Source organism: Cydia fagiglandana, chromosome 3, assembly GCF_963556715.1.
Source record: "Cydia fagiglandana chromosome 3, ilCydFagi1.1, whole genome shotgun sequence".
In the NCBI taxonomy this organism is placed as follows: Eukaryota; Metazoa; Arthropoda; class Insecta; order Lepidoptera; family Tortricidae; genus Cydia; species Cydia fagiglandana.
In genome coordinates, this window is record NC_085934.1 from 15,216,334 (window position 1) to 15,229,324 (window position 12,991).

Genomic DNA, 12,991 nt, shown 5'->3' on the forward strand with positions numbered 1-12,991 from the left:
TTTCGTTTCGCGTTAATTTATCAAAAAAAATAGAAATGCCGTAATTTTATTTTTTATTTCCCAATAAGCCATATTTATCGTCGCTATATTTAATTTTCAGTCGATAATCATTAAATTCATAAATCAGCATTTTTATATAATACATTTCTGATTCTTTAGTAGATTATGCGCCGGATCGATTTCCAAAGTAGTGAACATAGGTAGTGAATCAAAACAAAGAACTTGCAATCTGTCAAAATGTCGGTCAACGCTCAAGTACATTTGACCAAAAATGAAAACATTAAAATGAACGATAAAACTCTTAAACCCCTATTTTCCAAGCAAGCGGAGTGTTCATATGTGTCTTGTTATTGGTATGAAATATACTTTTCTGGAGTATTTTTATTAATTTGGTGTATTTGGGTTGTTTGTCTAATGGTATATTTTATTGTTGTTACAGCGAAGAAAATGTATGGAAATTGTGTCAGGATGTATCGCTAAGAATACCGGAGGAGTTGGATCGGTGCTTCGTGGTATTTATATCTAACCCTTGCCGCACGGTGCCTCTCTGGAAACAAAGGGCTGGGCGCGAGGAAGATCGTCTCGTCATATGGGTGTGTACAATTTTATTATTTGTGTCACGCTTACTTTAAGTTGCGTATCGTCTGGAGGCGCGCTAAATAACTCTAAATGCGAAAGCTTCACATTTTTGGTCATTTTTGTAATTGTTCTCTTATCTTGAAATAGTTTTGGTTGTTTTACAGGACTATCATGTGATATTCTTGTACTCTTGGGACTGCAAGACTTGCCTTGTCTACGATCTGGACTCTGAGTTGCCTTTTCCAACATTCTTCCATAAATATGTCACAGAGACATTTCGTACGGATCAGGTGTTAAAATCAGATTTTCATAGGTAAGCAATAAACATCTAAACACAACTGAGGGCTTAGCAATGATGATATGGAAGAGTGACATAGAACAATAGTATTTCATTTCGTTTTCTGCAAATGATTGTCATCTTTGTTAGGGCCCTGCATATGTTGTTGACTAGAACCACAAACTTCTTATGCTTATTACCTTCAAAGAAGATTGTAACTTTCTCCAACAATATGATATTATTTGTACTGCATGATAGTGTTTTATAATTATTTATTACTTTTAGATTCTTTCGTGTTGTGCCTGCGAAACAATTCCTGCAACATTTTGCATCTGATCGTCGTCACATGAAGAGACCTGATGGATCATGGATTAAGCCCCCACCTCCATATCCAGCCATCTGCACCTCAGGTAAATGTTTGTTGCTTCATTCAGTTGTTTTAAAATGGCTGTACTTTCATAGCAAATTTTATGCAAACTAAAGATTTGTGTAATTTTTAAGTAATTGAAATGGTTAATTACAACTTTAGGGGATAAGGTTATAGAATAATGTCTTGTAAGAGAACTCTCCGGTATTTGAGACAATTTTATATTTTTAACTTATTTTTATATTTGTTAATCTAAGTTAAATTTTTTACTCTTCCAGTGGCCACGAACAACCTAGATGAGTACATCAACATGGATACTGGGTCAGGATTGGGCCAGGTATTGAGTCTGACAGAATTTGTGCAACGGTTTTATAAGGTAGAGAAGTAGTACAAGCGAGAACCAGTTATGGTGCGTGTCTGTTTGAGAAAATCTGTAGTTAAATGCAAAATTTTATCATATACATTTTGAATGTAACTATGAGGGTTGTAAGAAAAATTACAACTTGGGCAGACAACACCATTAGATAGTCAAATGGCGCATTTGTTAATTTTTAGATTTTCCATGGCAGAGATCATGGTTTTAGTTGATTATGTTTTAGTAATCTTTGTTAATTATTTTGTCGTTCCTGTTATTATTTAATTGTTTATTACTTTATAATCCATTATTACCTAAAGTCAATCTATAGCTTATAAATATACAGAGCACAGTGAATTTCAATCTTGCCCACCTATTACACAAAGAAGTGTCTTGCACAAGGAAACTACGAATTACCACTCATTTTAAAGCCACTTAACTTATTGGTCAAATTTCTATGTACTATGTTAATTTATCTTTGTTTTAACCTTTTGTTCACATCTTCATCTTTTATCTTATGATCATAATAATTTTTAGTTCATTTCTATATAAACTTAGTGTGTAACATACATAGGATTGTTGACCAATGAATAATTCTCTAATTATTGAATAATAACATATGTATTCAACATTGAATAATTACATAAATGTTATCAAATATTTCTATTCCTTCGAAGATAAGCTGACGCCTGTATTTAGATAGAACAATTCTAAAATTACTTAGTAGTTTTAAAGAGATGTTAGTGCTTAACATCTCAATTTTATAAAAGCATATTATGTAAGTTAGGTATAGGGTACCTGTGCTAACATTGGTCAGCCTTCCAAATTTCAACCACCTATATACTCCACAGTAATTTTGACGATTGATATTAGAAAGGTGGCTAATGTTAGGGCATGTTAGCCTACAATATATATCAATTAATATATGTCTGTAAAGTTAATTGTTTTCCTGTTTCATTGAATTATGAAGAGTATATTTTATCTCTAGGTACCTCTTGTTCTCGTTTTAACTGAAGAAGTAATCCTTATTTACGGATTGTATGTTACCTTGAGTGATAAATTAAAGCTTAAGTAATTTATTATATGTAGTAGCGTTAACGGTCACGAAGTAGCTTTTGTATGTTGTTAAATCTATTGAATAATTTTTGTATTAACTTTTATACACTCTTTTTATCCTGCCCTAGCACCCTTAGCAGTTAATAAGAGAAAAATCTCAAATATTACATAATTTACATACTTAGTGTAAGTTTAAAGTGAAACTGCTTATTGTTGAAAATATTTACGTAAGTGCATCAGGATAAGTGTTTGTGTTACGTTACGTTACATAAATTTGTCTATTTTATGAACACATATGTTAAAGCTACGTGCGTCATGTCATTGAAATTAGACATTGTATTTTGTCACTCTTGTTGCACGTCGCATGTGATTGTATTCCCTTGCTCATAAACTTTCGTCCTTTTACCCAAATAAAAAAAAAACTTCTGCCTGCCATTGATCAATTCTAAACTTTTTGAGTCCATAGGGCAGGAGATATACATATAAAATACTTTATTATACATACATATTATTACATCTAAATAACCCTTTTCAAATTTTATTGGGCATAGGAAAAGTCCCTTCATACTTGATATTACACGTAAACCTTAAGATATAAATTAAGCTTGTTAAATAGTCATACTTGTTCTGATGTGAAAGTGCTTGAGGATACAAAGGGCCATATTACATAACAACATGTGACAATTAAGGCACGTTCAGTTCACCCTGGGCTAATTAAATTTATTTAGTAAGTGTAAGATCATATGGTGTAAGTGAAACAGTTGATTTTGCTTGGAGCAACACAGATTCTATACGTTTCTCTTGCCCCATCTAACCTTATAGTGGATACACCTAAAACCATGTTTAGATTTTACTGATACCCAGTTGTTTTTAATCAGAAACGATTTAAAAATCTATATAGGTACACGTTTTAAACCATATTCCGAATTACGAGAACCACTTCTCATTAAATAAGTTGCTAGGAATTTTCAAGTGTTGACAAGTGGGTATGCAATGGACCTTAGATTTGAGAAAAGTGAATATTTTCGCAAAAGCCCCTCTATAACTTCCAGTATAATAGTAATATATTTAAACTTAGTTAAGCGTAAGAACTATAGCACAAGTCTTTCATTGTTGTATTTTTAATATAATTAGATTTTGCATTTATTTAATATATTTCTGCAGGGTTAAATATCTGTGTTCAAATTTTACTAGTTTAAGTATATAGGTCTCCTTATTAGATGCGTTTCGATTGTTGCATTCTACAATATTTTTGACGCTGGATACGCTTTTGTGGCTTATTTGTATAAAAAGTGTACTCAATTTTATTACATTTACTGATCTTAAAATCTACTAATCTAGTCATAATTCCTCTTCTCTACTTTTAAGGATGTATTGTTAACACTTTAAATAAGCACCTATGAAGGCGTAGCTGGTTTAATAGTTGGGACCAATCTGAGGACTGTGGTGGAACCCGTTGTGTAGAGAATTCAGTGCCGGGGGGTGTAATGTCCCACTGGTTACGCCTTTGACTTGTAAACAAGCTAGAAACTAGTACATTGTAAAGACTGTTTACCATCGTACAATGTTGCGTTTCTTTGTAGAGTTGGTTGTAGATGTCGCCACTGTTCCAATACTTGTTTCGTAATAGGCAACAGTTTATATTTGATCACTTTGAAGGTCATCCCATGGTTATCCCCCCCTAAAGCGCAATGATATTAATGGTTTTATTTGAACGATCTGTTTTTTTTTTCAAAATCATCATAAGATCAGGCAGCCGATCGTAAGATCAGGCATATCGTGAAACGTGAAAATTTTTAACTCGTTTCCTGAGTCGACGGAGCCCCGCTACGCGGGGCTTCTATTTCTGGGCAGTTATCCCTTCGGGCATCTGAAGCTACCTAACGAACCTATCCTACCTATTTATTGGTTTAATGTAACTATGGTCAAAACATTACACAGGAACATTACGATCTGCCTGATCTTACGATCGGCCGCCGACATATAGGTACACGAGGAAGATCCTCATCCATTTAAATATGCATTCATTTTTAAAGTGATTTCTAAGCGAATTTTACTTACCTAATTCATAAACTTATTTGTAATGTTTTTTTACGTCAATCATGTTGATTGATTGTCGCTAATAACGCAGTCAAACACTATTCGATTCGAAGAAACGCAAAATTGTATGAAAGTTGACAGTCTTTAATATTAACTTGTTTCTACATTAATCCGCAATTATTATTGTTATGAATTCAATCGATACCTTCCTTCTACGCCTTTAAAATTTTATCTATTGACTGACTGAGTGATAAATTGTGCTTGTGCTTTTAATGTACCAAGTTACATGTTTTTATTTTAAGATTGCAAAAAATAAAACACCACACGCTGATCTTTGTCGTTTTATTTACATAAAATTGGCTAATAATGCTACGTACGCATACAATATACAATTATACAACAAGTAAATATAGGTATAACAAAGAACAACTACATTTTTACATTTGCACTAAAATAATTGGTGTGATTTATTGGCATTTTTGCTATCATTAATATTATTAACCTAATTTCAACATATGATTCTGATCTCTCGTCTTTGTGCAATTCTCACTGTCAAATTAACAGTTCAGGTACTATGAGTATAGAGAGCCTAACGCGAAAATCGAATTCTCGTTATCTGTCTCTCTATCACTCTTGCATAGGTATTCGAGCGATAGAGAGACAGACTAACGAACGAGAAATGGTTCGCAGTAGGTCATCATTACCATTACAAGAACTCTGAGAATTAAACCACTCGCATCGAAAAATGGTCCCTATGACAGACATGAGGTATTATATAATGAAGTAGCTGTCACGTGAAATGTTTGTAGACTGTTTTTGGAAGTTTAGGACATTCATTTTGAAATATAACATTTTAGTAATTTAAAGTACCTTAATATCTTTTTTAAAATAAAGCCCCATACAAACGTGACCTGAAGAAACGTCATAGGGACCATCGGACGCGAGAGCCGACCCGACCGACGGGCCTTCATTTGGGTTCCTCGGAGCTCGCGTGCAGACTAGTACCTAGTAGTCGACTGTACTATTTATTTGCCTATAGGCAAACATGACATAACATATATTAACAAATCAACAACAATATTGCACTACTTGGTAAGGATCTCGGCACCATCCTCAGTGACTAGAACTGTGTGTTCCGCTTGGGCGCTCCTAGCCCCGTCCTCTGTGACCACCGTCCACCCATCGGGCAGTATCAGCGTGTGCTTGCTACCATGCGATAACACGGGCTCAATGGTGAATGTCATACCTGGCCTCATCCGGCCAGGGTAACGGTTCACTGAAAATAGAGAAAAATATAGCCGGTTAAACAAGGCGCGGAATTATAATTTTTGGACGATAACTCTTCGCGCCTACATTTTTTCAATTTGCCTTTTCTACTGACGGAAATGGCAGAGTATAATTATATCCTCAGCAAAACTTATAACCGTTAAGGTGGCCAATAATGTCAAAGTAAGGTGGTCCCTGGAAGCACTCAAGTGTTCTTCGAAATTATAAAAAGAACAACACTACGAAGTGTTGTTCCTTACATAATTTCGAGGACCACTTCACTTGAATCGTCAGGTATCATTTCAAACACTTGGTGGTCCTGGGCGAAATACTTTTTTTCCGAGTGACCCCTTATTTGTTACTGAACGGATATACTTGAGACATACTGTTAATTAATATCATACGACTGTCACCACTATTACCTTGCAATTAAGTTGAATTTCTCAATATGGCAAGTGGCCGACAATAGTAAATGAAATGAAATGAAATGAAATATTTTTATTTCGAACATATGGTCCATATATAGGGTTAGTCATTACAGTAACTTATATCTATAGTTAGTATTATAATTAAGACGAAACAAACCAGGGGCGAGTCCCAACGCTGCGCCAGCGTACTTAGGATGCTGTTCGTGCTGCTTCGGCTGCGATTGAGGAGTGACGCGCATCGCTTCCTCATGATGGCGAAAAAACAGTCTGTTCTAGCCTCAGCAAACATTGCTGAGGCGCTACAGTACCGCGGCAACCTAAACAGCATCCTAAATGCGTCATTGTACTGGACTCTCAGAGCGCTATACGCCCGCTGCGTAAAATTAGCCCACAGACCGCACGTGTAGAAAGTTTGACAAAAAGCTTTGAACAAAATTAGCTTTACTTCTTTACTGCCACGTGCGAACCTGCGGGATAACATGTTACAGCGGACACACAGCGCTCGGCGCTCCCGCTCGATGTCCTCGTTGTCAGACAGTGTGTCCGTGACAGTAAAGAGTTGCCTGAGTGACAAATGTGAAAATACGTGATGCGATATCATATCAATGTTTTAGATTTAGTACGCACATTTATGAAAGTTGCGTGCATGAAAAAATAAAGATAAATCACGTCCAACTCTGGGCCCGATTCGGATTATGAAATAGACATCTTTTAGACATCACCAAGATACGATAACGATATGTTTAAGATCTAACCTGTCAAATTTGACATTTGCGCGATTCTGGAGATACTCTTGAACGATTTCCACAGGATATGACTTACAGATCTAATTCACATCTAATAGATATCTTACTATATCTAACGTAAAAGTGACATTGCTTGCCCGAATTGCGCTACAAAAGAGAACTAGTTGATATCTAAACTATAACGTATCTAGAATGGATCTAGTACATGTCGTCTCTTGTGATTATGTTGAAGTACGAATACGGCAGTCTTCCTACTAATCTAATGTTGCCAGAAACAGACGAATGAGTTAAGTATCTTATCGTGATCGCGCGATACACGTGATATTTGTTGCATGAACCAGCAAGTGAGGGATATACTGAACATGTTCTGTTAGGTATAGGTAGGTAATAACAATTTGCAGCCGTAAGCAAAACGGATGGTTATGACAGTAGTAGGCGGCTGCAATAAATAACTGTTAAATAAAAAAAATTAAAAACCCTTACGCTATATGTATGCCTAAAATGCCTTACATCATTTTGGAAAGGACTAGCTGATACCCTTCAAACTGCTGGATCGATTTAGAAATCGATCAAACATAGGTAGGAACCACCGCAAGGAAATGCTTTCACGTAAAAAACCACATCGATATCGGTCTATCCGTTGGAGAGCTACGATGCCACAGAGATTGGCGTCATACATATAACACGCCACTTTTTAACCCATAAAAATTATATCATACACCCACAAAAATTAGTCATAACTAAAGAGGTGTGAAATCTATAATCGTTCCCCTGAGTTTGACAGCGGACCTAGATGGCGTTATGTTATATGCGGCCATACGTCTTGTGGTAACTGAAAAAACAGTCCAAATATATTGGTACTTACATGTGTGGTAAATGTCTGGAGGGCCATGGAAATATTGGCCAATACCGTGGCCTATGAAAGCTGGCAGCACTGTCAGCCCATTTCTTTTCGAATGTCTATATATCGATGTTCCTATTTCGCTATATGGTACCTCTGGACCACAAGTTTTGATTGCCTGTAAAGTAAAATAAAATCGTCTTTATTCTTTATAAATTATTTTCTTTCATATTTAAGTAGGTACCTACTCTAGAAACAGGTCCCTAGGCCACTAGTAATTAACGCTTTTAAAGGCCAGTTCAGACGGGATGACCAAATCGACCCATTTGATCAGAAAAGAAATTGGCGTCAACCTCCAATTAAATCAGTAATTTTAGATGGTGATATTAGAGCTCTTTAAATTTATGCATTAGAGGGAGCAAGTGATATTGCTATCTCATTCTACCGCATGGCTTTGCGTCTCTTGGAGTGGCCGGCGCTTGCCCATCGTGTCGTGGAGAGAGTTACAATCTGCTATTCTTGCGTCCGCGCCTCAATTTTATCAATCGGCGAGCCAAATTGGCGTTGACGTCCGCAACTCAGAACCACCTGATATGATCAGACAATTTAATCAGGTTGGCGAAAACTGGACTCTGAGGGCCTACCGCCAACCACGTTCGACGTGTTGTTTCTCTGTCGCACTAGTAAATTCGTACGTAAGTGTGACAGGAAGGCAACACGCCGAACGTGGTTCGCGGTAGGCCTTCTGGACTGGCCTTAATCGTTTCGAGATTCAGTTCTGGCAATCACGCCTTAGGAGTAAAAATAGAATGATTAACTATGCAACTTACAATATTGAGGCACTCTTCCGTAACACTGATAAGCTCTAACCCACGATCATCAACTTTTCCAACAGGAAAGGTCTTAGAACAGTCACCATGGAACCCTTTGAAGAAAACCTACGAAAAAAGAATTCATAATTAGTACAAGTGCAGAGTTTGGTGCGATTTCGTTCAATCGTGCGACACGCTATCGCCCGTCTCGCTTACACAAATAGTAAACAGAAAGAGATGGATAAGTCGCGTGGCAATTTTAGTGAACTCTATAAAATTTATAATGTCGTCCAATCACGCTAATACGAATAATCATGATCTCATGTCAATGTGAATTTTAAGTAAATGCACGTAAGGCTGTTTTTCAATAACTTCAGGCAAATATGAATCATTTGAATTATTCACAGTGGTATTATAAATGTACCTAAATGTTTGCTTTACGTGAATCAGTTTAAAACAATTAAATTAAGTAATAATATATTTTTTAATTTTTTTTTATATTCCACATTCCAGTTGAGATTGTTGAAATATACTTAATAAAGTTACTAAGTTTATTGGTGTACTTAAAAATAAATAATTTCTGATTACTACATATTATATTGATTTACCCTACACATAACACCTCGGCAGGGAGTATTATCTTGATTAGGAATAACTGCAGAAACTACAAAAGAAGTCATTTGATTGTATACCTAATTATATTGCAATAGAGTACACAATTGAATAAACTTGTTCTAACCATGACAGAGACCCCAATGTAATTTCATTGACAAATTGATATACTTACTGTTATATCAACATTGACGATATCACCATCCTGTAGCGGTCTCAGATCGGGTATGCCATGTACCGCTACATTGTTTACTGAGGTGCACACGCTTTTCGGAAATCCTTTATAATGTAATGGGGATGGATAAGCTCCAGCTTCCACTGTTAGCTTGTGTACCAATCCATCAATTTCATCTGTAGTTATTCCTGGCTGAAAATTCAGCGTCAATTTAGTTGCTATGTGCTACGTTCGTAGCCTGTAACGTGGGTATTGGGCTACAAACAATGACCCTGCCTAGCGGATCTATGGTAGTTAATATAGTAATGCTTTAAAAAAAACCGGGCAAGTGCGAGTCGGACTCGCGCACGAAGGGTTCCGTTCCGTACCATAATGCAAAAAAGGAAAAAAAAAACGGTCACCCATCCAAGTACTGACCCCGCCCGACATTGCTTAACTTCGGTCAAAAATCACGTTTGTTGTATGGGAGCCCCACTGAAAATTTTATTTTATTCTGTTTTTAGTATTTGCTGTTATAGCGGCAACAGAAATACATCATCTGTGAAAATTTCAACTGTCTAGCTATCACGGTTCGTGAGATACAGCCTGGTGACAGACGGACGGACGGGCGGACGGACGGACAGCAGAGTCTTAGTAATAGGGTCCCGTTTTACCCTTTGGGTACGGAACCCTAAAAAGGAACATTCCGAACTGAGCATGCGTCTTGTGGACAGTGTGTACTAATATTTGTTGATATCTAGGTACCTACATAGCAGAAAAATAATACTTAAAGAAAGCCCCTCTTGTATGTATAGCCATTAGCACAGATGTCAAGCCTTACCGCCAGTAGAAAAAAACGGCAAATTTAAAAAAATTTAGGTGTGAAGCGTTACTTTCCCATAGAAAATTTGAATATTGCTCATTAGGGTTCCGTACCCAAAAGGTAAAACGGAACCCTATTACTAAGACTTCACTGTCCGTCCGTCTGTCTGTCACCAGGCTGTATCTCACGAACCGTGATAGCTAGACAGTTGAAATTTTCACAGATGATGTATTTCTGTTGCCGCTATAACAACAAATACTAAAAACAGTATAAAATAAAGATTGAAATGGGGCTCCCATACAACAAACGTGATTTTTGACCAAAGTTAAGCAACGTCGGGCATGGTCAGTACTTGGATGGGTGACCATTTTTTTTTGCATTATGGTACGGAACCCTTCGTGCGCGAGTCCGACTTGCACTTGCCCGGTTTTATTTTTCTACTGATAAACTTGCCTGACCGGATATAGTAGTGTTTCATAGACATTTCTAATTAGAAATATTACATTAGTTTTCCATTCCACTCATACATAATTTAATATTCAGTGTCAAGCAATTTTAAAGTATTTAAACCACATGCAATAGGCTTTCCTTGAGTTTTTTCCCTATTCCATTTTAAAACCGTAAATGATTTTTATTTTACACTAACATAGATATTTTTCTGAACATGAGCCAATATATTAGCAGCCAGCTTGCAACTTCTTCTCATTCCGCGTAACTGATTGACGTCTTTAACTTCCGCTTTGTGTGGCAACACCATTGGCTGTTTCTGTAACACATACTCCGGCTTCTCAATGTGGTCTGGGACTGTTCTGCTCGGAGTTGTCTCAACGGGATATACCTTTTCGTATACTCCGAATCTTAATCTGAAATTATTTATGTTCAGGTTATTTTAACAATCATAACATTGTATTGGGCATGCTTTGAGACAAGCAAACAAGAACAAGAAAGGAGACTTTAATTAGTTTGCCTTGGTGCAATATAATGACCTCAGGTGGTCACAACCCTCAGTTATGAGGAAATGAGGAGGAAGAAGAAATGAATGTAGATTTTTATAGAATTAATTTATATATTATTTATTTACACATATGTAATTGTGAGATCAGATTTTTTTGATGACTGGTATGCAATTTTCAGTCAGAATTAGGATTTTAATTTTAATGTTCTTACAAGGTTAAAAAGTTATGAAACATAATGTTAAAAAAAGAAAAATGTACAAAATAGCACAAAACAACATGAACATGCAAACAAAAGAGTGTTATAATTCAAATTAATTGTTAGTCAATATACTTACAAAAGCTGCTTTTGGAGTCTTGGATTAAGTGCTTTGGGTACTCGCATTGTTGTGTTGAGGCGGCTTTGGACCCTCGTCTATATCTTCTTTTTCTAAACTAATACTAACAAAACCAAGCTTTTCTACAGAATAAACAGCTGTTTAAGGTCTAAACTAAATCAAACATAATGTGCAATGAAATCCTTTCCCTAACTTAGCGAGGGATAAATTAGGCCACTCCAAAATCGCTTACACATTGATCTTCCAGAATTGGCTCAGAGAACCAATTATTTTTCGGGGTAGTTCCATGCTTAAACCTTCAAATATATGCAAAATAAGAGTGACTTTTATTCATAAAGATGTTATTAAGATATTATTAACAAAGATAAATACAAAATTCAATTATGCAATTCAAATCTAGTTCCCTAAGGTTCTGCGTCAACTTGACATTGACAAGCACCGCCGATCCATAGACTTATAATATATAAAGACGGTGTCTCAGCGAGCTGTCACTGTTGCCACTTTTGTTTAGTGTACGATTAACAATGAGGCCCACGTTGCTGTAGCCATGTCGATAAAGTCATATCGATAAACTATCGACATTTCTTGCAATTTTAATTTTACTTCAAAGGCTTAACGATATCTAAAATGACCAAAAACGCTTTTATTCTTTATTGTGGTTATCAGATCACAATTTTATAGTCACGCCCCAGCAGGGAACCAAGGGAAAGTTCAGATATTTAATTAAAATACATAAATACCTCCTAAAATAGGTGTTCCGCAATAATTTAATTATATTATTATATTATAATATATTCATTATCCATTAGCATTTCAATTATGTTTATGTTTAACGAAGATATTGAAGCTTCAATTAATCGCTATTTCGTTCCGCTGTGTAGCGTTTATCGATATATAACATGATTAAAATCGACTTTTCACATCCCTAAAAGAGCACACATATACGCTTTTACGCACACATACACAGCCTGGGCGCATCAAGAAAGGCAACACTTGATTTGAAGTCCACCTTGTCAACAGTATGGTTGTCCTTTTTTGACAAACGGCATTTTAAAAGAGCGAGGAGAGAGAAATGATACTAGTTGCTGCGTCGTGAAAGAGAACAGAAAACGTTGGACCCTTGCGCCGATCGATCAGCTGTTATCGAGACATCTTTAAAAACTTCAAAATTTTGAGACATTTACTAAAACAATGTTGGAAAATGTATATACAGCTTTATAAGTCCGCTCCACACTCGTGCGCGAATCGCGGAGCGATGCCGTGAACACGAATGTGGCGTCGATTTTCTGTCAAGCAATTTCCGTCAGTAGAAAAGAGCGACAAATTTATCAAATATAGGCTCGA

At 36.2% G+C, this 12,991-nt stretch overlaps 2 protein-coding genes across 3 annotated transcripts; one reads left to right on the plus strand and one right to left on the minus strand.

Annotated features, from left to right (window-relative positions):
• Positions 1 to 104: 104 nt before the first annotated feature.
• Positions 105 to 5,005, plus strand: LOC134680193 (protein N-terminal glutamine amidohydrolase). The gene is made up of 5 exons (XM_063539275.1): positions 105 to 353; positions 440 to 593; positions 744 to 892; positions 1,142 to 1,266; positions 1,502 to 5,005. The coding sequence occupies exons 1-5, from the start codon at positions 238 to 240 to the stop codon at positions 1,609 to 1,611; spliced, it is 654 nt and encodes a 217-aa protein (XP_063395345.1). The 5' UTR covers positions 105 to 237; the 3' UTR covers positions 1,612 to 5,005.
• Positions 5,002 to 12,046, minus strand: LOC134680192 (methionine aminopeptidase 1D, mitochondrial). 2 transcript variants are annotated; one of them, XM_063539273.1, is made up of 6 exons: positions 11,880 to 12,046; positions 11,003 to 11,219; positions 9,555 to 9,746; positions 8,786 to 8,893; positions 7,980 to 8,133; positions 5,002 to 5,950 (listed from the first exon to the last, which is right to left on the minus strand). In XM_063539273.1, the coding sequence occupies exons 1-6, from the start codon at positions 11,933 to 11,935 to the stop codon at positions 5,760 to 5,762; spliced, it is 918 nt and encodes a 305-aa protein (XP_063395343.1). In that variant the 5' UTR covers positions 11,936 to 12,046; the 3' UTR covers positions 5,002 to 5,759. The 2 variants fall into 2 exon arrangements, with proteins under 2 accessions (XP_063395343.1, XP_063395344.1); XM_063539274.1 differs by having other exon boundaries at positions 11,648 to 12,011.
• Between the last annotated feature and the right edge of the window lie 945 nt (positions 12,047 to 12,991).

What these genes read in the sequence shown, in the direction of transcription:
- LOC134680192 (XM_063539273.1), bottom strand. Translation starts at nt 11,935, where the DNA reads ATGGAACTACCCCGAAAAATAATTGGTTCTCTGAGCCAATTCTGGAAG. An exon ending in TCGTCAATGTTGATATAACA is followed by an intron (nt 8,894 to 9,554) that starts GTAAGTATATCA and finishes CTTTTTTCGTAG; the next exon opens with GTTTTCTTCAAAGGGTTCCA. An exon ending in CGGAAGAGTGCCTCAATATT is followed by an intron (nt 8,134 to 8,785) that starts GTAAGTTGCATA and finishes TTTACTTTACAG; the next exon opens with GCAATCAAAACTTGTGGTCC.
- LOC134680193 (XM_063539275.1), top strand. Translation starts at nt 238, where the DNA reads ATGTCGGTCAACGCTCAAGTACATTTGACCAAAAATGAAAACATTAAA. An exon ending in AAGATCGTCTCGTCATATGG is followed by an intron (nt 594 to 743) that starts GTGTGTACAATT and finishes GTTGTTTTACAG; the next exon opens with GACTATCATGTGATATTCTT. An exon ending in TCCAGCCATCTGCACCTCAG is followed by an intron (nt 1,267 to 1,501) that starts GTAAATGTTTGT and finishes TTACTCTTCCAG; the next exon opens with TGGCCACGAACAACCTAGAT.